Source organism: Gobio gobio (assembly GCF_949357685.1).
Source record: "Gobio gobio genome assembly, chromosome: 16".
Classification (NCBI taxonomy): Eukaryota; Metazoa; Chordata; class Actinopteri; order Cypriniformes; family Gobionidae; genus Gobio; species Gobio gobio.
In genome coordinates, this window is record NC_137109.1 from 30,399,193 (window position 1) to 30,420,875 (window position 21,683).

General features: G+C 40.3%; 3 protein-coding genes across 6 annotated transcripts; 2 read left to right on the top strand and 1 right to left on the bottom strand.

Moving 5' to 3' along the window:
- The first annotated feature begins 459 nt into the window (after window positions 1-459).
- On the top strand, window positions 460-8,065 carry arr3b (arrestin 3b, retinal (X-arrestin)). 2 transcript variants are annotated; one of them, XM_079839182.1, is made up of 15 exons: window positions 460-803; window positions 2,065-2,098; window positions 4,148-4,178; window positions 4,286-4,346; window positions 4,474-4,518; window positions 4,604-4,797; window positions 4,879-4,938; window positions 5,021-5,097; window positions 5,185-5,320; window positions 5,419-5,503; window positions 5,646-5,718; window positions 5,866-6,003; window positions 6,148-6,252; window positions 6,533-6,582; window positions 7,165-8,065. In XM_079839182.1, the coding sequence occupies exons 2-15, from the start codon at window positions 2,091-2,093 to the stop codon at window positions 7,236-7,238; spliced, it is 1,137 nt and encodes a 378-aa protein (XP_079695308.1). In that variant the 5' UTR covers window positions 460-803; window positions 2,065-2,090; the 3' UTR covers window positions 7,239-8,065. The 2 variants fall into 2 exon arrangements, with proteins under 2 accessions (XP_079695308.1, XP_079695307.1); XM_079839181.1 differs by lacking the exons at window positions 460-803; window positions 2,065-2,098 and having other exon boundaries at window positions 4,154-4,346.
- A 9-nt stretch (window positions 8,066-8,074) lies between these two features.
- Window positions 8,075-12,474, top strand: nkrf (NFKB repressing factor). Of its 2 annotated transcripts, none has more exons than XM_079839184.1 (3): window positions 8,075-8,202; window positions 9,328-9,452; window positions 9,621-12,474. In XM_079839184.1, exons 2-3 carry the CDS (start codon window positions 9,344-9,346, stop codon window positions 11,834-11,836), a joined length of 2,325 nt encoding a protein of 774 aa, XP_079695310.1. In that variant the 5' UTR covers window positions 8,075-8,202; window positions 9,328-9,343; the 3' UTR covers window positions 11,837-12,474. The 2 variants fall into 2 exon arrangements, with proteins under 2 accessions (XP_079695310.1, XP_079695309.1); XM_079839183.1 differs by having other exon boundaries at window positions 8,085-9,097.
- ube2a (ubiquitin-conjugating enzyme E2A (RAD6 homolog)) lies at window positions 12,110-21,457 on the bottom strand (the record flags this gene model as incomplete). Of its 2 annotated transcripts, none has more annotated exons than XM_079839185.1 (6): window positions 12,110-13,648; window positions 13,804-13,892; window positions 20,006-20,095; window positions 20,542-20,567; window positions 20,928-21,008; window positions 21,234-21,457. In XM_079839185.1, the coding sequence occupies 6 exons, from the start codon at window positions 21,275-21,277 to the stop codon at window positions 13,520-13,522; spliced, it is 459 nt and encodes a 152-aa protein (XP_079695311.1). In that variant the 3' UTR covers window positions 12,110-13,519. The 2 variants fall into 2 exon arrangements, with proteins under 2 accessions (XP_079695311.1, XP_079695312.1); XM_079839186.1 differs by lacking the exon at window positions 21,234-21,457 and adding an exon at window positions 21,162-21,217 and having other exon boundaries at window positions 12,501-13,648.
- Between the last annotated feature and the right edge of the window lie 226 nt (window positions 21,458-21,683).

The window sequence follows — 21,683 nt, forward strand, 5'->3', positions numbered from 1 at the left end:
CTTATCACTGTCAATTTCAGATCTCAAATAAATGTTGAGTGTTCTGTATTGGTTGGTGCAAAATAATACTGTAACAACCAATCAGCTGTTTGTTTGTATTATATGCTGCAGCCACAAATCCCCCTGAGGGTACAATGACAATGTCCCTCTAAATGCTTTTGAAGAAGCCGATGTTCTAAAATAGTCACCCACCTCATTCTCTCAAAACCCTATAAGACCAATGCCAAGAGAACCACTTACATATTTATGATAAAATGCAAGCAGAAGTTTTAAAGCTGTCTGAGTGTACTTTGGTGCCTGTTCATGCTCATCCTCTAAAGATGAAAGTACTGTATGTTATGAAGCTTTAGGAGCAGTTGTTATTGTTATTCTGGCCTCATGACTGGTAACTGAGGCCACAGTGAGTACATGCCCTAAATGAACACACGCTATGTTAGAGGTGGAGCTCTATGATGAGACATGTAACCGTATTATTACAGTTCTGTCGTCCAACCAAATGACCCTGAGGCTGACACTCTCATTCCCGTCCACTGTTCAATAGCTAATCCGTAAGCCCAATTCTGTGTTTATTTTTATGCCCATTGTAGCCAAAAAAAGTTGTGGACTAATGAGCTAATAGGATTGGGACTAAAATGAGCATTTTATAATGTGGGCTGTGTAAGCCAGAGAGGGAGGAGAGTTTGCACTATAAAGGCGGACCAGACAAACTGAGAAACACACTAGCCAACCAACAACACCAGCTACAGAACGGTGCTCACGTGCAAGAGCAAAGCAGAGGACACCCTCCAGGAACTTGGACACAGGTAAGAAGATTTGGACTGTCATAACACTGAAAAAACACACATAGACTTTGAGGTGCAAGTCACAGCGCATTAGACAGCTGATTTGGATTTATATGAGATTGAATTTACAGTATATGAGATTGTTCAGTGTGAACATCAGCATTCATGTCTTCTTTTGGAAGATTCACAAAAAGAGGAAAAAATTGGCACTGATGAAAAGCCATAGGGCTCAAAATGTCACTTTTTGGTGAGAACATGCAATAGGGTTTCTTTTTATCGAGCTGTGATGTGACAAAATCCTTTTTTATCCTTTAATTTATTTATTTATTTATTTTATTTGTGGTTGAGCGCCCTCTAAGATTTTTGCCTGCTGTATCTGTACACTTTTTGTCTTTTTTGTCTAATTCATGCTTTAGGAAGATTGAGTTGTGGCATAAAAAAAATGTGCTTGAATAGAGACCTGAGGAGCATCAGTTGTTTTTATGGTCAGTGGTTTGCTGTCCAGTTATTCCTGAACCTAATTCTGATGCTAACTGGCAATTAACCTGAAAAATAATGTCATCTATATCAAGAATATCCACAATTGATCATGAAAACGATAAGAGTCATCTAAATCTGACATAAAATGTACATCTTGATTGCACTTGAGAAAAGACTGATCATTGTGTTTAATTTCTCTAGAAAAAGATTAATATTCATTTTATATTATTACTTTGGACCCACACAAATAGATCAATTTAACTGAACATACACACCCTTGGTCACATAGAAATATAGTGAGACTTTTAAACAAGATCATGACAGCTGAGTTTTGATAAGTGTCTTATACTACAGGTAATTTATTTGCACTAATTTACATATAAATATTTAAATATTATTCAATATATTTATATTGAAATATTTCCAATACAGTCCCACATTTAAAATAGTGATTTAATGTTCTTTAACGAATAATAGATATCACAGATGTTTTCGCTAACTCTTCCCAGGTTTGAAATAGTTGGCTTCATTCACAGAGACACATTAAAAACAGATAAGAGCTAATCCTGAGTGCGGCTTCTGTGGAGGATTATGAAGCAGTCTATCGTTATGCTAATCTCCTCTTGCCTGATTAGCCCTAGTGGATTGAAATCTCAGCAGGACAACATATAAACATGAATGGTTTTCCAAACACTGTACCTCAATTCAGGGCAGGATGTTGGTTCTTTTAAATGTTGCTAAATCAAACTACTGCCCTCTGCTGGCACATTTTACGCACTAACAATTTCACTTCTCATTTCAGAAAGCTTCACCTGACTTTCCAGAACTATGACAAAGTGAGTGTGTGCATATTCATTTATCCCAACATTTTACAAATAATACACATGAGACATAAAGTCATTTAAAACATCATACAGACAACTGTGAGGCATTTACGATCATACTTTTTCCATATCCTATACAGACTATTCAATATTTTTTCACATTTATGATACCTCTCTAGATTAAGCAGTCTTTGTGTAATACTCCTACAACCTGTTCACTAGTAGTATTAAATCTGTAGAAGTCTTTTTGGTCTTCAATCCCAGTGGATTATCAGATTATAAGAAATCCCTTTTAGAATGGATTGACAGGATTACCACAAGAGTTTAAGAGTAACAGTGCAAAGCTTAGCATATGCAGATGACTAATCACCTCGTGCAGACTAACAAGTCATATCAAAAGATATTGATATTTGTTTAAAATACAGTACAGGTTTTTTTAAGAGACCAAACAGAACACATTAGTTTCAGCGATGTAATAGCCATTGCAGATTTTCCCTACTTGACTGCGAATTATATCATACCTACCTTCAGTATAGACTCAAAGAAGCACGTCCGGATTTTGCTGAGATAGACGTGTTCCAGAGTCACTGATCCGGAACAACTTTCCTGTCCAAAAATGTAATCATAACCATATCCATATCCCTACCCCTAAACCTAACCATAAATTATCCCTAAAATCAAAGGGAAATTCTGTAGAAGCGTCTAACCCTGGTTGTACGCCTAAACTTGACATAAACTGTAAACTTGTCCCTCAAATCTGGTTGGTTGATTTGAATGTTGTTCCAGGATCAACAAAATTCCAGGAACATGTTGCACTTGGTGAAATTAGGTTCTGCCTCAAAGGCATCCTGTTCCCAGAATAGAGCGATAATTAAATATTCAACATGTGAAACTGTCTTCTGTCTGAATATTACCTGTTCTAAACAGTAAATATGTGCCAGTGATTGCAAAACATGTTATTACCTGTTGAGACTCAAATTGAGTAGCCTAATGTTGTTCGGATTAATCGCAGCACAGGCTGGTTTTGAGTAACACACAAACAAAAGAATTGCCTTGATTTTAAGTGGTTACCATTGCACCACTGAGATCACATATTGATAATACTCTTATTATATGCATTTAAAGGTTAAATATGTCATTTCTTTGCCAACACTGGAATCAGACAAGAGACAAAATTACAAAAAATATTGATTGTTTTCAAACAGGTTTCCCAAACACTCCCCTATCTGCTATTGGTCAGACACATAGATAGCCCCACACCCAAAACTGGCGCCATTGGCTAAGCTGCATCTGTTAAAGGGTTAGTTCACCCAAAAATGAAAATTCTGTCATTAATTACTTATCCTCATGTCGTTCGACACCCGTAAGACCTCCGTTCATCTTCAGAACACAAATGAAGATATATTAGTTGAAATCTGATGGCTCTGAAAGGCCTCCATTGGCACAATGCACACAGTTCACTATCAAGACCCTTACCAGTGAGTCGAATCATGATTCGGATCGTGTGTCAAGCCGCCAAACTGCTGAAATTTGGCGATCCAAACTGCTCATTCGACTCACTGATTCATAACGCTTCGAAGCTTCATGAGGCCGTGTTTTGAAATCGTCATCACTATATAAGTCGTTATTTAGGGTTTTTTTGCGCACAAAAACTATTCTCACCGATTCATAAAGTTATTTTAGAACCACTGTAGTGAGATGGACTTTGTAACGACGTCTTTAGTACCTTTTAAGGGTCTTGAGAGTGAACCGTGCATTGTGCCAATGGAGGCCTTTCAGAGCCATCAGATTTCAACTAAAATATCTTCATTTGTGTTCCGAAGACGAACGGAGGTCTTACGGGTGTCGAACGACATGAGGGTAAGTAATTAATGACAGAATTTTAATTTTTGGGTGAACTAACCCTTTAAGAAATACTACAGTGTTTCAGCCAAAAACAATGTTTCTTTTTACATTAAAAATAACACGTCCCCTTTAAAAGAGTAAATTGAGTGTATAATATTAAGACATGTATGTTGTTTCTACAGTGTGTATGTATCATGTATGTTGTTGTTTTTACAGGGTTTACAAGAAGACTAATGGAAATGGTTCGGTAAGATTCCCTTTATACTGCTTACACCTCCCATTACTTGTCATCTGCTCCATATTTACATGCTCTCAACAGCACACAATAATAATCTCAGTCATGATTTATTACAGCTTTGCCTTTATTTGGGGAGAAGAGACTTTGTGGACCATGTGGAAAGTGTTGATTCAATTGGTACATTCCACTTTACATTGAAAACTGTATTATTCCTCAAGGATGTGAGAAGTTGTCTGCATTTATATACACAGCACTTTTCTATTAATGGGCAATATTTAAAAAATAATAATAATTTCCCTCTCAGATGGGGTGCTCAAGATTGATCCTTCAGTTCTTAATGGAAGGAAAGGTATGATATAACATAATACATTGCAATTCTGTAATTGAATTCATTTAGACACTTCTTCTAAATATTGAATTAAAAAAAATTTCAGTGTGGGTACAGCTTGCATGTGCCTTCCGCTATGGAAAAGAGGATCTGGATGTGATTGGAGTTTCCTTTAGGAAAGACATCTGGATAAAGCGCATTCAGATGTATCCCTTTGAGGGAACCAAGCCCCCAAATACATCAATGCAGGAAGCGCTTTTGAAGAAAGCTGGAGATCAAGGACATGCCTTCACTTTTGATGTAAATCATGCATCTTATTTGAGTATTTGAGTTAAACAATCAGGGACGTCCTTCATTTGTGTCTCTCCCGTTCTGTCTCAGATTCCAGTACGTCTTCCATGCTCAGTGTCCCTTCAGCCAGCACCAGAGGATGATGGGAAGGTACAATAGCAGAAATACACACAAATGCAGTCACAAACAGCTAACTATATCTCTCTTATATGTAATATGTTTATTTTTACAGCCTTGCGGGGTTGACTTTGAAGTCAAAGCCTATATTGCACATGAAGCAGACAGCATAGATGAGAAAATTGACAAGAAGTATGTACTACTCCCTTTTAACATAGAGATACTATCGAAAGAAATGAATACATTTTCACACTGATTACGGTATCTCTGCCAATATAGGGACACTTGCCGTTTGATCATCCGCAAAATCCAATATGCACCAAATGAGATAACAGCGGGACCCAAGACCAATCTCAACAAACAGTTCATCACGGCAGACAAACCAATTCACATGGAAGCGTCCATGGAGAAGGAGGTACAGTGTTTTTAAATGTTTGTTGAAATTGTGATTTGTTGAAAGCGTGCAGTTTTGTCTCTTTATTTACTGCTGTTTTTTTTCTCCCATCCTTTCAGCTGTACTATCACGGTGATCCCATTCCTATCCAAGTCAAAGTGAACAATGAGACCAGCAAAGTAGTGAAGAAAGTCAAAATCAGTAGTAAGTATTTTTATAATTAATATTAATAAACAAAATAGCCAGTCTTCATCCATTTAAGAATGATTCGTTATTGTCTTTAAGCAGAAGTGTATGCGTTTCCTACAATGATCCAAAATAAACTTTAGCTCTTTGTGTGTTTCAGTTTACCAAATTGCAGATGTAGTGCTTTACTCAACGGACAAATACAACAAATGTGTCCTGAATGAAGAATTTGGGTAAGTGAAAAGACTTCCACGTCGCATTTGTGAATTTGTCAGAGGATCTTTAAACTATTTTTGGGTTTCAGTATTATCTTTCATATGTTGTGAAAATGTTTTTTTTTTTTTTTATATATCTGAATTTTTTGATAACTTTTGTATCAGGGACCAAATTAATGCAAACACCACCTTTGAGAAGGAATATAGAGTCACTCCTCTGCTGGCCAATAACAGAGAGAGACTTGGTCTTGCACTGGATGGCAAACTGAAAGATGAAGATACCAACTTGGCTTCTTCAACAATGTCAGTTAATCTTCATTTAAAAAAGCATTAAACAGATTTTCGTGTTCATAGTCCAAATAACAGCTATTACAAAAAACACAACACTTTTATTTATAAAAAAAAACAAGTAGACTCATCTGCATCTCTCTCTCTCTCTCTCTGCAGTCTGCAACCTGACATGGATAAACAAATGCAAGGCATCGTTGTCTCCTACAAAATTAAGATTACTCTCGTGATGGGAGGTGGTCTCTTGGGAAGCCTCACATTAAGGTTTGGCTCTTCATATTTTCTTTCATCCCAATGTCATTGGCCTCTCAGTGGAGAGTCATAATGGAGTCATTTTACCTTCTTTCTCTAATGACTTTTGTTCTGCCATTGTGGTATATATTTCCCTTGATGATGCCCAAACACAACGACTTAACGAGGAACAGTCTGCTTAGTTACCTTATCATTAAACAACAATGAAAGTAAATCCAGCAGTACATGGTGTGTTGTGTTTTAGCATTGTGAGCAGTGAGAGTACTCAATCATGTTTATCTTCTTTTCACAGCGATATTACCGCTGAACTCCCTCTGGTTCTAATGTCACCCAAACCAGCAGGTGAGATTAAAAGAAATTTTCTTTTCTTCAATATTTAAAATGAGCAGCCTATGTGTGTGTGTGAACATTTTAAGTGACACTGCTATGAAACATACTAAAGAGCACAATTTTCTTGTCTTCTAACTGCATCCTTGTGCATTCTGAGCAGAAGTGTAAGTATCAACGTAAACTTGTTTCTAATGTTGAGACAGAATGTTTAACTTCTATGTGCTTTTCGTTTTAAATCTTAGACTTTGAGCCTTTAATAAAAAAAACTAAAATGATCTTCAATGACAATATATATATATATATATATATATATATATATATATATATATATATATATATATATATATATATATATATATATATATATATATATATATATATATATATATATATATATATATATATATATGCAATTAATTGTTTGACAGTACAAATATATATACACACACACACACACACACACACACACACACACACACACACACACACACACACACACACACACACACACACACACACACACACACACACACACACACACACACACACACACAAAGCCATTGTTAAAGTAATGTCTTTTTTTTATTTATCCAGGGCTGATATCAACCTCGAATAGATTCTACAGTGACGGCGAGGAGCAAGTCAGGAGGAGAGACACTCAGGAATAGATGCAGATACCTAACAACTTCATTTCATGAGCCATAGACCATAATTGTTACAAATACATGTGTAAAAGGAATTAGCTGTATAATGTTAAACATGGGTTAAAGGCCTTGTATACAATATGAACTCAATGACACTGATATCAAGTATTGATCTGATGCTTTTAAATTGTCATGTTTATTTATTCTGCCTTTATCGTGGGAACTCAGTTTAATAGTGTTTTAGGTACTTTTTGTATGTGAATTAGTGTTGTAAAATATCAGGGAGTAACACAGTTAATTTAATTATATTATTGGTATATTTAATTTTATTTTTTGGTTGTTTTTTCTTCTGGCTGTGGTGATGGTGGAAATCAATAAACATTGCAGTGTTATTTGGACTACTCCCAAAGTCTTTCCACATCCTTCTTATGTAGATGCAGTGGAGCAGTTTATTTTTTGCATATAGGCCTATAAATATAGAGTGTGCTTATACGTGCACTTACTGTAACAGTAAATGATGCATAATTACATGCAAATAACCCTATTGTAAATACATGTAGTAAATCATTATTACTCAATTACACTGTAACAAGGACATCTTAAAATAAAAGGTTGTGCTTTATTTTAAAGTTGTTACAATGTAATTATATAGGAGTAATATTAGCCTACATGTAACAGCCCATGTCCTATGTAACAAGAACAAAGTGTTGAAGTTAACTAATGGGACCTAATTGTAAAGTGTTAGCAGGCCTATATAGTAGTAGAAGAAATTAGGATTGTGTATAAAATTCTGAGCTCAGATCAAATCTTAAGTGTTAGGCTATTAAATGTGTCTTGAGCAGATGTGAATGAATGAATGCGTCTCTGTTTTCCTGACTGGATTAGCTTTAGCACTGTCAGTTTAAGCTCCAGTTCAGTTTATGCGCAGCGGCTTTACACAATCAAGAGCACCTAACAGTTAAACACCTAAACAGAGCATACGACAATGGTAAGCTTCACATAGTGATATGCTATGTAGTACTTCGACGTGTAGTTCACAGTTTGCGCATTAGCAGCATAACAAAACTGAAGAATAGTATGAGAGAATGAAAATGCTACTGCGTCACTTTTAGTTTCATTCTGGTTAGTTTAACCATGAGGGAAAACTACACATTTATGGCGAAATTAATGCTTGACGAACGTTGTACTTTAAAGAATTACAGATGTGCCATTTAAAAAAAAAACACATTGTGACAAAAATGGCTAGGGTTGAATAGCCTACGTGAATCCATAACAGACTGTTGTGAGGTCTGTTTTTAATCATGTTGTCAAATGTCATAGTAAATGAATCATCATATTGATTTAAATTTACCTTACTTAAATCAAATAAGTGTCTGACTCGACGTAACTGCGTGATTGTTGAGCATTAGTTTACTATTCTGTGCTACATCGGGTGTATGTTTTTCAACGGCTCTGGTCGTAACATTTACTGGGCCGTGTGACGCTCCCAGCATCAGTGTTGCCAAGTGTTGTATATTCACACTGTTGTTAACGCGGATAGTTTTTGTAGTGCCCGTGTTGAAGCCGACCCCCCTGTAGACCTGGCAACCCTGCCCAGCATGCTCTGTGCGCACTACGTTGTTTCCGGTTAGCTGCTTGCTATCATCAAACACCGGGATGATCAGACATCATTCAACGCACCCGCGTGTTTCAAGTAAACCCGCTGGTCAGCGCAATCGGACCTGTAATATCGATGATTACCGTCAGCATTTCGAGAGTGACAAGCAGTGGTCCGCTAGACGTCAGTTCATAGTGAAACACGCCGAAGAGTACGAGGGAAATGCTCTTGATAAGCTGCTGGCCCTGTCGATGGTGTGGGTTAACCATGTTTTCCTGGGATGCAGGTGGGGATTTGATTGAATATCGTGACAATTGGGCATTTTAACTGTTTTTTTCCCCGCAGGAGTTTGAGTGCATACTTAGTGTAAGTCATGGCCAAGTTAATGTTATGCCATATTTAATTTCGCATATACAAGTGTATGACTTATTTATACAGACTACCTTAATTGTAAAGTTAAGTATTAGTAATGCCAACCAATACTATGGCTGTTCCTTTTTTTTGGGGGCGGTACAGGTATGGGTCCCAATTAATGCACAAGGTGCTTGAGATGGCTGAAGGGATTGATGTTGGTGAAATGCCCTCATATGAACTAGTCCCGAATGCTGAATCAAAAAAGAGACCATATTCATCTGATGGAAGTAAGTCTGTCAATGCCTGAAATGTATCTATCTATCTATCTTTCTATATATCTATCTACCTATCGTCTCTTTTTCTCTTTTTGCATCAATTAAAAACAAAACAGCAGTGTGAATTGTCATATTTGTGTGTAAATGGATATTTTAATCATATATGCTTTCATATCCTAGCTGAAGAGCCCACGAGGAAGATGCCTGTGTCAAAATTCACTTCCAGACCTCGATTTCAGCCAGTACACTTTGTGAGTGGTGGGAATAGCGGCAGTGGAATTGGAGAAACTGACGAAAAAGAAAATGAGAGAGCGCGCAGGAGAGGCGAGATGAATGAAGTAAGACAGAGGGAACCAGATCATCAGCCATATAATGGTAACCATGACAATGGCCCTTCCTCCTCCTCTGGCTCCCTTGAGATGGGGATGTACGGTTATGATTCTTGGCCTGAGCACAGAACCAAGGACGTGGCCGCGGGCGGCACAGGTGGGCTTGGCTATGGCAGCAGAGGCTCCGCCTTGAACTTCATGTGCAAAATGCAGCAGGAGTACACCGCTAGATATGAGGCTCATAAAACCAGACAGTCGGAATCATTCTCACAACCAGGCCGAGCTGAGGGATACGGAGGTGCTGGGCGGTCTGGAGCCTGGGATAGCGGACGGTCTGGGCTGGGATTTGGACATCAGGATAGGCCAACCTCCAGCAAGGCTTTCAGTAGGGTATACGACGGTCCAAGCAAAGCCGGCCCTGGCCTTCTCCCTACACCCTCTCTGCCGACTTCTTTACCCGCAGCAACAATTGACGAAAAACAGAGGCTTATTACCAGAGTATCGTCAGCCGTTCTCATCACCCTCAGAGACCCTGCGTTCATGAGTGGACCCGACAGCCCAAACTACAATTTCATACTTAGCCGCAGCATTCAGGCCTGCAAGACGAATCCAGAGTACATCTATGTCAATTTAAGAGATATTCCACCAGCTGACCTTCCTAAGAACAGAAAAGTACCCCCTGAAGGATATGCATGTGAACTGAGGTGTCAGTGTGTGTACCTTGCCACGGGGTACTCTGGAAGCAAAAACGGTGCCAGAGACCGAGCGTCAGAACAGGCTGTCAAGCTGTTCCTGAAGCCGGTGGAAGTCCGTGTCTTGCAACGGCAGTACAAGCGCACTTGCGTCAATGACATGGTGGTGTGCCAAGTTAACACTCCAAACCCAACCCTCCCCCCACCTCTTCGCAACCCTGAGGACAAGCCGTTGCCTAGTACCAAGGGCCAGTATGAGCCTGACCGAAGCAAACACTGGACAGAATTCGTAGTTGTGGAGAACGCACATGATGCCATCTGTATACTCAACAACTCGGCTGCCTTCAACCGCATGAAAGTTGATTACACTTTTGACCCGGTTCCCAACAGCAATTTGTGGCTCTGTAGTGTGTACTTGCAGGGTGAGCTGGTGGCACAAGCCAGAGGGACCAAGAAGAGCTCAAAACATGCAGCGGCGGAGGAGGCGGTGAGGAAGTTGCGAATGAACCAGACTGCTCGCCAACCAGAGCAGCAGCATTTTTCTGGAGGAAACCACATCTCGGACCAGCCCGGTGGCCGATACACCCAGCAAAGCAGCAAGAAAACACTGCTGGGTGAATTGGTCATTCTTGAAAACTCTGATAACGCTATTTGCATAATAAATGACACTGCTCAATTCAATAAAGTGATTGCTGACTACAAATTCACGGTTCTGCCGGACCATCGCTGGCAGTGCGAAGTTTACCTGGATGGAAAGTATGTGGCTGCAGGCGTTGGGCCCAAAAAGACGGTGAAGCATATTGCAGCAGAGGAGGCCCTTGCCACACTTCGACGTACACAGGCTGTGGTGAAGTCCAATCTCAGGAAGGAGGGCCATGTGGATGCAATTTCCCGAAATCAAATCATGGCTCTTTCTGGCGAGGAATCCATGCGGCAGGAGATCAAGGAGGACAACATTGGTAACCAGCTACTCCGTAAGATGGGCTGGACAGGTGGTGGTTTGGGTAGAGAAGGAGAGGGCATTGCTGAACCCATCAAAGTCAAAGAGCAGTTTACCAGGGAAGGACTCGGTATGGACATGGACAGGCAAGGTAATCAGCTGACTAAGCGCGATATTGAGGAAATCATTCGGAATTACGCGAGTTCAGACCGTCAAGATGATCTGCGCTTCTCCACGGAGCTCAACAATGAAGAGCGCCGGCAGATCCACCAGATATCCCAAAGGTACGGGCTGCGCAGCAAATCGTACGGACAGGGCCGACTACGCTTTCTTGTGGTTAGCCGCAGAGTCCAGAAGGCACAGCTGATTGGTCAGCTTTTACAGGAAGGGCAGGTGGGACGATATGAACTGGTGAAACCTCAGGCGTCACAATGACTGGGCTCTACAGGCCTCTGAGAATCCAACAAATGACTATTAATAAAAGCTAAGCAGTTTTACTTTTTACGGTTCCTGTTAATTTGTTTCCGAAGAGTAATTTAAGAAAAAAGAAAAGAAAAAAAAGGGTGGACTGAAGCCTGGAAAACCTGTCGGTTCTTAATGTCTACAATGTGTACCCTTTTCTTCCCTTTACCATTTTGTCCAGATTTGCTGTAAGTTAGGTCAAGGCCATATGATTAACACAAATCCTTACTTACTAAACTTTGTCATAATGTATCTTATGATATTTATTGACATAGATATTAGAAGTTTGGCAGCACGAGACATCCCATTTTCTGTTTTATTATGCTTTCAAACTGGACAATATATCACTCAGTCTTTCATTTGTTGTAAGATAAACACTTGAAATATAAAAATATTCTTGACGTAATTACAAAACATATTTTTGTCATTTTCTGGTTGTGGATTGTACAAGTAAATATTTATCTCCAAATGATAATGCCTGAGCAGCAATCCCTGTGAAGCCATTTGCTGTTTCAAATACTGTCAACCAGCCTGCTTGTTTTGACGCATTAAATTTAGTCTGGTCATAGTCCATTTTCTACTTCATTCAATAAAATGTAATTGCTCATCTTATTTTTGTTCAAGAAAAAAACACCATAGAGTTTATTTTACGGTTTATTTACAAGAAGTGAGAAAATGTACAGTTTCTTACATGGGTTACTAGTGCAAATCTGACACTCTTGGTAAATTAGAAAAATGAAGATTTTAATTATCTAAAATGGACACTGCAGGACAGCATCACATCCATATGGTTGGAGGAGCAATTCACTGTGAAAAATAAACGGCACTTTTATGGAACTTTAAAAAATGAGCAAGAAAACCATGCAACTGGGGTGCAACAGACAGAAAAGAGTGAATACAGAACAAAAGGAAACACTTCAAAGATGACAATTTGTTATGTTCTGACAGATCACTGTGTACCTTCAAACAATTACTGCTGACAAATGTAACACACTGTCAGTGTCAATAGGCAACACCTTAAACATCACTATGAACTGCTGAATTAAAAGAACATAACCACTTGCACTTGATAAAAGGGCCGTTTGTAACGTTGCATTTTTTTAATTGGTTGTAAAAAGTCAGGTTTTCCAAGTGCAATGTTTCTGAAACATGTAAGCTTTCCATACAAGACAATGTATCAATCATCTTTAATGTCCTTTGCCGTTTAATTTGGAACTCTGAACGGCACATTAAGCGACATTCAGTATGACACTTTTGCAGAGACAACAAAATCTCTACATTCAAACAAGGATAATCGAACTTGGATTCATACCGAAAACAGCAACCAACATGTTAATAACCCAAATTAAATCTGCAACTTATAAAACCAAAGAAATAAGATGACAAAAATGAGAGCAGGCCAAATAAAAGCAAGTAACCCTGGCAACAATATTTTGTTAAATTAAGGAATCTCCTATTCCAAGATAAGTTTCTGCATGAAGAGGGAGACCACAACACAACAGCACTCTAATCTTGCAACAGCTACAGAACAGACAATTCTACCGATTAGGTGGAGAATGATTCAAAACATGATGTGTTTTATTTGATTCTTTTTAAGGTGGCTTTCCTCTCATTGGCTGAGGCGGACTATTGTTCGTTTGGGAACTGTAAGGAGGGTCAACAGTCACGCCAGCTCTGTTCCACAATGGCCGACACACGTTTCTCATACTCTCTCTTGTTTTCCTGATACAGCTGAGCTGCCTGGCTGTTGGCAGGGCTGTTTGGGTTCGGCTCATCCAGTAAAGACTGTGACAAGTGAAAGGCATGTTAATAACCCCTAATAATGTCCTCACATTTTTTAATGGTACCATCAAAAACAGCAGAAAGAAAAGCTGTAAAAAAACAGGTTGATTAAAACATTTAGTCTGTGCACAAAAGCAGAACAATGTGCAGGCATATACCTGTATTGAGGTTAAAATTGAAGAAACATCATATGTTGGACTCCAGCGATTCTGAAGAATGTCCAAACATATACTACCATCTGCATAAACTGAACACAAAGACGATTAGATTTTATGGTCCATTGTCACATACATTTTTTATATGTGCACCTTTGGGTGAACTATCCCTTAAAAATGGAAATTCTGTCATCATTTACTCTTCCTCAAGTTTTTCCAAACCCGTCTTAACTTCTTTCTTCTGAAGAACACTAAAGGAGATATTTTAAAGAATAAGGGTAACCAAACAGTTGATGAACCCCATTGACTTCCATTGTATGGAAAACATACTTGAAGTCAATGGGGCCCATCAACTGTTTGGTTACCCATATTCTTCAAAATATCTCCTTTAGTGCTCTTCAGAAGAAAGAAAATCGTACAGGTTTGAAGGTGAGTAAATGATGACGAATTTTCATTTTTGGGTGAACTCTCTCTTTAAAGGGATAGTTCACCCTGAAATGAAAATAAAGCCATCTTTTACTCACCCTGCTGTTGTTCTAATGCCCCATGTCCTATCTTTTTTGGACCTCAAAAGCAGAAGAAAAAAAAAAAACGCTCCTTCATATAATGGCAGTGAATAGTGACCAGGCTAAACCATTACAAAAATATTCAAAAGTATCACGTATTGGTACAGTGAGACACGCGCCATAAATGGAAAGTGTTCAGAAGGAATACTATAAGGTTTTGCGAGAAAGAAACCGCATTCAGTCAAAATACTGAGCTCGGCCGTTAGCGTTCCTGTGAGTGCGTGCGAGTCGTCAGCAGGTGCTTATTCTTACTATAACTCACACTGTTGTCATGGTACCCAGGATAAGCACACACATGCACTATTTTGAGAAATCAGGCTCAATAGAAACAAACGCAACTCTCGTCTTTTCTATAAGGTATATCAGGGCTCGACATTAAGCCGGTTCACATGCTTGTCCTTCGGACAGGTAAATCTGCTACTCACTAGTCCGAGTAAAACATTAGCTTGTCTGGAATTTTTTTCTATTTTTTGTGTTGTAAATATAATTTATTCTGAAGCAATATTCTCACCAGTGTTCAATCAGCCTTGACATATTTAAATCTGCATATTTGTGATATTTTTACTTTTTATAAAGGGAATTTTTTTCCATAATCTTATTAAATATAGGCTATTCTTCAGCTTTCATTTTATTTTTTTAATTTGAACTAGAAATTAAATTAGAATAAGACACTATAGGGATGTTACCAATCAAATAAAATAATTTACACAAAATAAATTACAAGTGCATTACATAATGTTTAAACAATTAAGTAATAATTGTTTTAAATATGTTTGAATATACAAATAAGAAAAGTTGAAAAGATGAATGTGGCGAGCAGCGAGGCCGAGGGACCGTGAGGGCGGGACGAGGCGGCGCTCATCAGAGAGGATGAGCGCCAGCTGCGAGCCGCAGCGATCTCGGCCCTTGCGGAGGAGTGAGGGAGTATAAAGGAGGAGCGACGACAGTCAGGGACGAGAGAGGGCCTGGATTTTGTGTTGACATATAAAACATATAACTAAATGTTTTATTTTAGTTTTCGCGGCAGTCGACCGCGAGGGGCTGCCGCCGCCATTTTATTTTGTCTTTATTTTTGATTAAACATTTTGAATGTCCGCCGGTTCCCGCCTCCTTCTTCCCGTACAAACAACATTTACTACAGTGGTGCCGAAGCCCGGGAGGAAGGAGGGACACGCTGTCGAAGAGCCCTCGCAGCTGAGGGGGATCGCGGTGCCGCAGAGTTCGGGCAGCGCGGAGGAGAGAAGTCCGCGAGCGGCTGCCCGAAGCGGTGGTGCTGGAGCGGATGAAGATCGGTGGGACGGAGAGCTCGCTGCCGCGCCCCTGGGTCGAGGTGGGGTGGCTGCTGTCCGCGAGGGGGCGAAGGAGTCCCCAGCGCTTGCCTGGAGCCGGAGCCTGCTGTCGTCCGCCGCATAGGGGAGGAGCAGGGAGCGCGGGATGGGGACTCGCTTCCGGCCGCCCTCAGAAGGAGGAGCCACCGCCGGCCGCCAGGGGGCGGAGGAGTCTCGGGCCGTCCACCGAGCGTCCAGTGCCACCGCATGGCACCGCGAAGAAGAGCCTCTCGGCTGGCTGAGGACCGAGCGGCAGTGTGTCTGGGAACCGGACCAGAATTTTTTATTTTTTTTTTCTCCTCTCTCCACTCTCTCGTCTCTGTCGCTCCTCATGCTCCCCGCTCCGTTCTCTCACCTCGCTGTTCTTACCCCCAGGTCCCGCGGCCGCCGTGATCGCCCCCCCCGGGGAGGGGGGGGGGGGGGGAGTAGAGCGCAGACTCGGGAGTGCCCCCCGGCCTGCGAAGGGCGTTGGGGGTATGTGGCGAGCAGCGAGGCCGAGGGACCGTGAGGGCGGGACGAGGCGGCGCTCATCAGAGAGGATGAGCGCCAGCTGCGAGCCACAGCGATCTCGGCCCTTGCGGAGGAGTGAGGGAGTATAAAGGAGGAGCGACGACAGTCAGGGACGAGAGAGGACCAGGCCTGGATTTTGTGTTATGTTTTATTTTGTGTTCGCTGCAGTCGTCCGTGAGGGGCTGCAGCTTTTTATTTTCATTTGTGTTTGTATGTAGGCGGCAGTCGACCGCGAGGGAATGCCGCCGCCATTTTATTTTGTCTTTATTTTGATTAAACATTTTGAATGTCCGCCGGTTCCCGCCTCCTTCTTCCCGTACAAACAACGTTTTACTACAATGAAACTAAACCACCAGTAGGTTAGCCTGGTCTTACCAGACTCTTGTACATTTCATTTGTACAGAAAGTCTGGCCACTCTCCATTGACAAGCGTTTACTTCCTTGAAGGCGGGTACTCTGTTGAAATTTAAAACTATTGGATCTGCCCAGAGCCACTCTGCCATAACCAATCGCTAACGTTTGGTTGTGACGTATGTCTTGCGCCGTTTGCCTCGGTTTCTCACATGGAAGTCCATAAAAATAACTGTAGATTGTGCACGCCACCTCAGTGATAAAACCTAAAACTTGTGCATTCAGATTGTGATTTTAAATAAAATGTCATATGCTTGGTATGATAAGAATAAATGCTGCCGTAAATAACGGCCCAATTCAAATGTTTACGTGCTTTTCTTCTTTTTATTTTTTGAGCGGTGATGAAATATATTGCTCTTGTAAATCCTTGCCAGCATTTAAAGAAATACAAGTCTAGAAATTAGGGGTGTAACGGTACACAAAACAGACGGTTCGGTACGTACCTCGGTTTTGAAGTCACGGTTCGGTACGGGTACAGCAGTTTTACAAAATTGCTTTTTATTTATTTTTATTAAACAGTGGTTTACTGAAGAAAAAAAAAGTGTCCTTAAATTAATTAAATTATAACTAAAAGTTTATTGAAGATATTGCTGTAAATTATATAGGGAGCCCTTACTTGCACATTAATATTAAAGGTTAACAACAGAGCCCAAACTATTAGCCTAAATGCTATTTATTTTTAGGTATAATAATGTTCCGTGCTTAAAACAAGCCGACTGTTAACTGTTAAAGATTGCATTCGTAAACAGTTCAGTACACGCATGCACCAAACTGAAAGCCCTGTACCAATACGGTTCTGTATCAATACGTGTACCGTTACACCCCTACTAAAAATGCATCCAAATTACAGCGAAGCGCAACCGCACGATGCTCTGCAGTAGTCAAAAAGGATATACACAGTGAATTCTGAAGTGATATATTCTTGAAAACGTGGATTCGGACAGCAATTAAATGACCACACGACCTTGGTGTTTGTCTAAAACAGTAGGTAATTCGGCCGGGGATTTTTACGTGGGTGGTGGGAGACGGACGGTAATAAAATCACTGACTAGCCCCTGTAAATTATGACAATACCTTCTGACCCCACGAGAAACAATTACTGTCCGAATAGGGCTTCAGCCAACTCCTTCACCACTAATGGAGCAAGCTGGAAAATCAAACTTTTCCCGAACCCTGTGGGAAGGAGGGCCACAACATCATGGCCACCAACAAAACTCAGCAAAGATTGTTCTTGCTCCGGCTTTAACTTCTGGATATTCGGCAGCGGTGCCACAACTCAATGAATGGCTTCGCTCGCATCTTTCTCCGCCGCCATTACTGAACAACAACTCAAACTAGCGCACGACATCAACGTCCTTGTTCTCAGCCACTCCCTCTGTTCGCTGATTGGACCAGTAAAAATTTTATCAGAGAAAACCTAAGAATATACCGCAGTCCCAGACGGAGTACTGAAGGAAAATGAAAATTGAGCGGAAGTACGTAGGAGGGCAGAGCCAGGCTACAAGTAGGTGGCAGCAGCTGACCGTCTTAATGAGTGAATCATTGAGTCATTCATTCAAACAATTCGTTCAAACGGCTGATTTATTCAAGAATGAGGCAGTTGTTTATGAACAGGTCATTGAATATTTGATTCAACTGATTCGTTCAAAACACTGAATCATTCAGGAACACACTGTTGCTATGAGATGCGTTATGGTTCTACTGTGATCTTTGTTTGATCTTTTGCTGCTGAAATCGAACAAAAACAGTCAATATTGCATCTAAAATGTAAGTGACTTAACCCTTTAGGCGCCAGAAGTTTTTTCCTAAAACGTTCGCTTTTGACATCTTAATTTCAAAAGGCTATATCTTAAAAGTGATAAAAGATAGAGACTTTCTGTAAATTAGAGAAATATTAAGGATGACCCAAAGTTTATGTAGGGATTACATGTTCCCATCTAATTAGCATATGACGTCACATGGTGGTGGTCACCTTGGATTATAGAATTTTCATGAAAAGTCCCATGTTTAAATGATAATGCAGCACTTCTTTCCCCCCAAAATGTCCCTCACCTTCTGTATGCTATATTGCACAATACTGAATGCTCAGGTAAATAGTAAACAAACTGTAAATCGTTACTAATAAATGGTAGAAACCAAATGCATGTAACGGTTGGCCTTTTGCTGTAGAGACTTTCCATTTACTACATACAGTAGACACTCTGATTCCATGTATGGGGCACATATATATTATTCATATGACACACAAACACAAGTAGACAAGACCTGTTTAGTTCAAAAGATCACTCGCCACGGCAAGGCAGAGATCATGAGTGAGACAAGACGAGAGACAGACGCGCGCACGTGTGCACATTTCGGACAGAGTGTGCACATTTCGGACTACTGTCATTGCGACTCCCCACCCTGCCTCCACGTTGCCCCCTAACTGTATTTGCAATACACACTCTCCATACGCACCACTCCTGCCCTGCCAACGCACTGCTTGCATGTGCGGTGTGAAGCCGGCGTAACACGCCTGCTAACTTCACGATGAACACTCCGACCCTGGGAAACACCACTGTGTTCCCACCACTGCACTGACATTGGGCAAAGGTTTCACCGTTTGTGCTTGGTGTAGGGCTATAGTTTCACTTTCAGAATCACGTCATCTTCTGAAAGCAGATATTCCCCTTCAGAATCAGGGTCCACGAATAGAAGACCCAACACTTCATTGCGGGTAAGCTTTATTGATGCCATTAGAAAATAATAATAATCTAATGCAAATACTCGCTGACGTTGACAATATTGCTCTGATAAAATGGCTCACTTGCACACTAGCTTCGCTTTTGTTCGCACTGAATCAATGCGCTCTTGCTCGAAGATTTTGTATAGAAGCATGACTTTTTTTGAGTCGGGGATGAAGTATGACATGTCTGCCATCTATTGGAGGGGAGGTCGAACGAAATCTGACACCCTATTTGACAAAATCGGCTGTTTTATTCCGTGCCGCATCTTGTCAAGTAAACTCGACCGTGTCGCCTAGAGGGTTAATGTTAATTAATTGTCTATGGAACTGTCATATGAAATCAGTGTCATTTTTTTGTACTTCAAAGGTATTAAAATATATGCCTATAACGGTTGAGTTTCTAAGCTACTTTAGTGACTTTACTTTAGTCACAGGACAGTGTTGACACTGCGTTTCTGCGCTCCTCTCTGTGCGCGATCTTCACGTGATATGCGAGCTTCTGTCTTTAAATTTCTGCTTTTGAGGTCCGACAAAGGGCCTTAAAACAACAGCAGGGTGAGTAAAAGATGGCTTTATTCTCATTTCAGGGTGATCTATCCCTTTAAGTAATCTAAAGCGCAAGGACTTTATAAATACAAAAATCACCACGATTTTGTAAAACTTACCATTAGGGTGAAACATTTTGGAGACAAACCGGACTGTGGGAGGTTTGTTTGGATATTCTTCTGTAAATTCTATTGTGAGTTTGAAAGTTCCTATGACAAGCAGAAAAAGAAAATATGAAGCAAAATCATTTGTCAGATGTAAACAAAAGAATTATACCATGCCAAATAGTGGTAGACAATTACAATGAGGCATGTATAAGCAGTTGCCAACAGTGTTTAGAACCCAAAGCTCAATACTTACTCAGCTGTCAATGTAGTTTTTTTTTTTTTTAAGAAAGAAATGACTTATTTAGAAAGGAAATGACATTACATTTAAAAAGTGACAGTAAAGACATTTATATATTGCAAAAGATTTTATTCATCAAACACTGAAAACAATCACCACTAATTTTTTTTTTTTTACAAAAAAGCAAGCAGGACAACTGTTTTCAACACTGATAATAACAAATGGTTTTGAGCGCCAAATCAACATCATAGAATGATTTCTGTAAGCTCATGTGACTCTGAAGACTGAAGCTTGTGTTTTCTTGACTTACCATCTTCAAATGGTGTTCCTTCAGGGCTGTAGGGAAGAGAAATGGGTCAACATGTCAGGTTACACATAACACTTTGGCATGACAGCAAGAAACAAAGCCAAAATCACTGACCAATGTGCAAGAGCCCTGCGCATTACTCTAATCCAAAAATAACAAGGCACAACAGTCTACGGATATGACATTATAACCTGTTTCCTTCACCACAAGACAAAGATCAAATAACCAGCACCTCTTATGGGGGACCACTGGCCATCTGGCCTATTTAAAACTGCTTATATTACCGCTAACAAGCTGAATCTCACAGACCTCGAGTTGGTTGAGATAAACAAGTGTCAATGTGTTCTGTTAACTGTTTATAGCGGTCAATAATAGCAAGTGATACAAACCCAAAAATGACAGCGTTCCAGACCATGATGTTGTTTTCCGACGGGGCTCCGCTAACTCCGGCTGGAGGATCCTCCTGGAGACTGAAAAACAAGTTATACAGAGAAGTTACATCCCATACTATACCTACATTGCGACAACACCACATACCGCACAGATGACATCCAAAACACATTATCGGAGAGGGGTAGTGTCTAGTGATAGTTAACAAATGGCTTTTATGTGGAAAAAGTCGCCATGTTAAAGACCGAGAGCAGCCGGTGTCCATAAAGCACCCAAGGGCCTTTAGCATTTTCTCTGTCGCTTACCGTTTAAAATCTCTCATCAGACGCCGTCTTGCTGGGGTTGACATGGTTTAATTGGATAGCCGAGACGTAAACATAAGGTGTCGACGTCGTTGCTTTGAATTAGGTTCAATTCTTTTAGTTTAGCGGACGTCGGTTTAGTCGATTTGGATAAATATCGACGTTAGCCGTTCGCTTGCTTGGATCCTCCTGCCTGTTTTCTCTACTAAACCAGTCTCTCTGAGACTGGACCATACCAAATAAAGCGGGGGAGAAGCAACTGCCCAAATAAAAGTGAACTCGTTCACAAACCCGTAAACTTATTCGGGGCTTAAGAAAAATCAGCAAAACAATCTAGGAGTACTTACATTAATAATTAGAGTGTTTTGTTCAATAATAAGGATAGATATGGCTTAAGTCGTTTACAGAAAACCCTCCAAACATGTGCAGTTGTAGCGGGCTAACAGTTACGTC

Excerpts from the sequence above, each read along its gene's own strand:
- arr3b (XM_079839181.1), top strand. The coding sequence starts at position 4,238 with ATGCTCTCAACAGCACACAATAATAATCTCAGTCATGATTTATTACAG. Across the intron at positions 5,321-5,418 it reads AAGCGTCCATGGAGAAGGAG|CTGTACTATCACGGTGATCC; the intron begins GTACAGTGTTTT and ends CCATCCTTTCAG. Across the intron at positions 6,253-6,532 it reads TTGGGAAGCCTCACATTAAG|CGATATTACCGCTGAACTCC; the intron begins GTTTGGCTCTTC and ends TTCTTTTCACAG.
- nkrf (XM_079839183.1), top strand. The coding sequence starts at position 8,871 with ATGATCAGACATCATTCAACGCACCCGCGTGTTTCAAGTAAACCCGCT. Across the intron at positions 9,098-9,327 it reads CATGTTTTCCTGGGATGCAG|GTATGGGTCCCAATTAATGC; the intron begins GTGGGGATTTGA and ends GGGGCGGTACAG. Across the intron at positions 9,453-9,620 it reads ACCATATTCATCTGATGGAA|CTGAAGAGCCCACGAGGAAG; the intron begins GTAAGTCTGTCA and ends TTCATATCCTAG.